This window comes from Penaeus monodon, chromosome 28 (genome assembly GCF_015228065.2).
Source record: "Penaeus monodon isolate SGIC_2016 chromosome 28, NSTDA_Pmon_1, whole genome shotgun sequence".
Classification (NCBI taxonomy): Eukaryota; Metazoa; Arthropoda; class Malacostraca; order Decapoda; family Penaeidae; genus Penaeus; species Penaeus monodon.
The window spans coordinates 2,134,373-2,134,771 of NC_051413.1; the positions used below are offsets into that span (position 1 = coordinate 2,134,373).

At 38.6% G+C, this 399-nt stretch overlaps 1 protein-coding gene across 1 annotated transcript in view; it reads right to left on the reverse strand.

Annotated features, from left to right (window-relative positions):
• The window catches only part of LOC119590900 (enhancer of mRNA-decapping protein 4-like), a gene marked incomplete in the record, with an annotated part of 21,972 nt that overhangs the window by 14,374 nt on the left and 7,199 nt on the right, over positions 1-399 (reverse strand). The window contains 1 exon segment of the mRNA XM_037939636.1: positions 266-349. Coding sequence (XP_037795564.1) covers positions 266-342 — 77 coding nt within the window.

Consider the following 399-nt stretch of genomic DNA (forward strand, 5'->3'; position numbering starts at 1 on the left):
GGCATTGGTTGTGAGAAATCTGTATCTATACAATGAAATGTTGTGAAAATAACAACAAATAGGCAGTTCCTTTTTAAAAACAAATCCACCGAAAACAAAAAGGCAGTTCCCTGAAACAAAGAAAATCCACTGAAAACATGACACATGGCAACCACCAAGACCTTAATGGAAAGAGCAAAATCACAAGGTCACTTCTGCTCATCTAATAAAATAACTGAATATATACGTTTCTCCCAAATGATCAAACAAAATGCAGAACACTCACATGGTCTGTCCTTGTTGGCTTGTCTTCAGTAGGGCTTGCAATATAGCTGTCCCATCCTTGTATCCTGTGCCCTCCATGCTTGTCCTGTGAGAGAATAGCATTATAGTAGTTTTCAGAAATTTGCTCACGTAGGG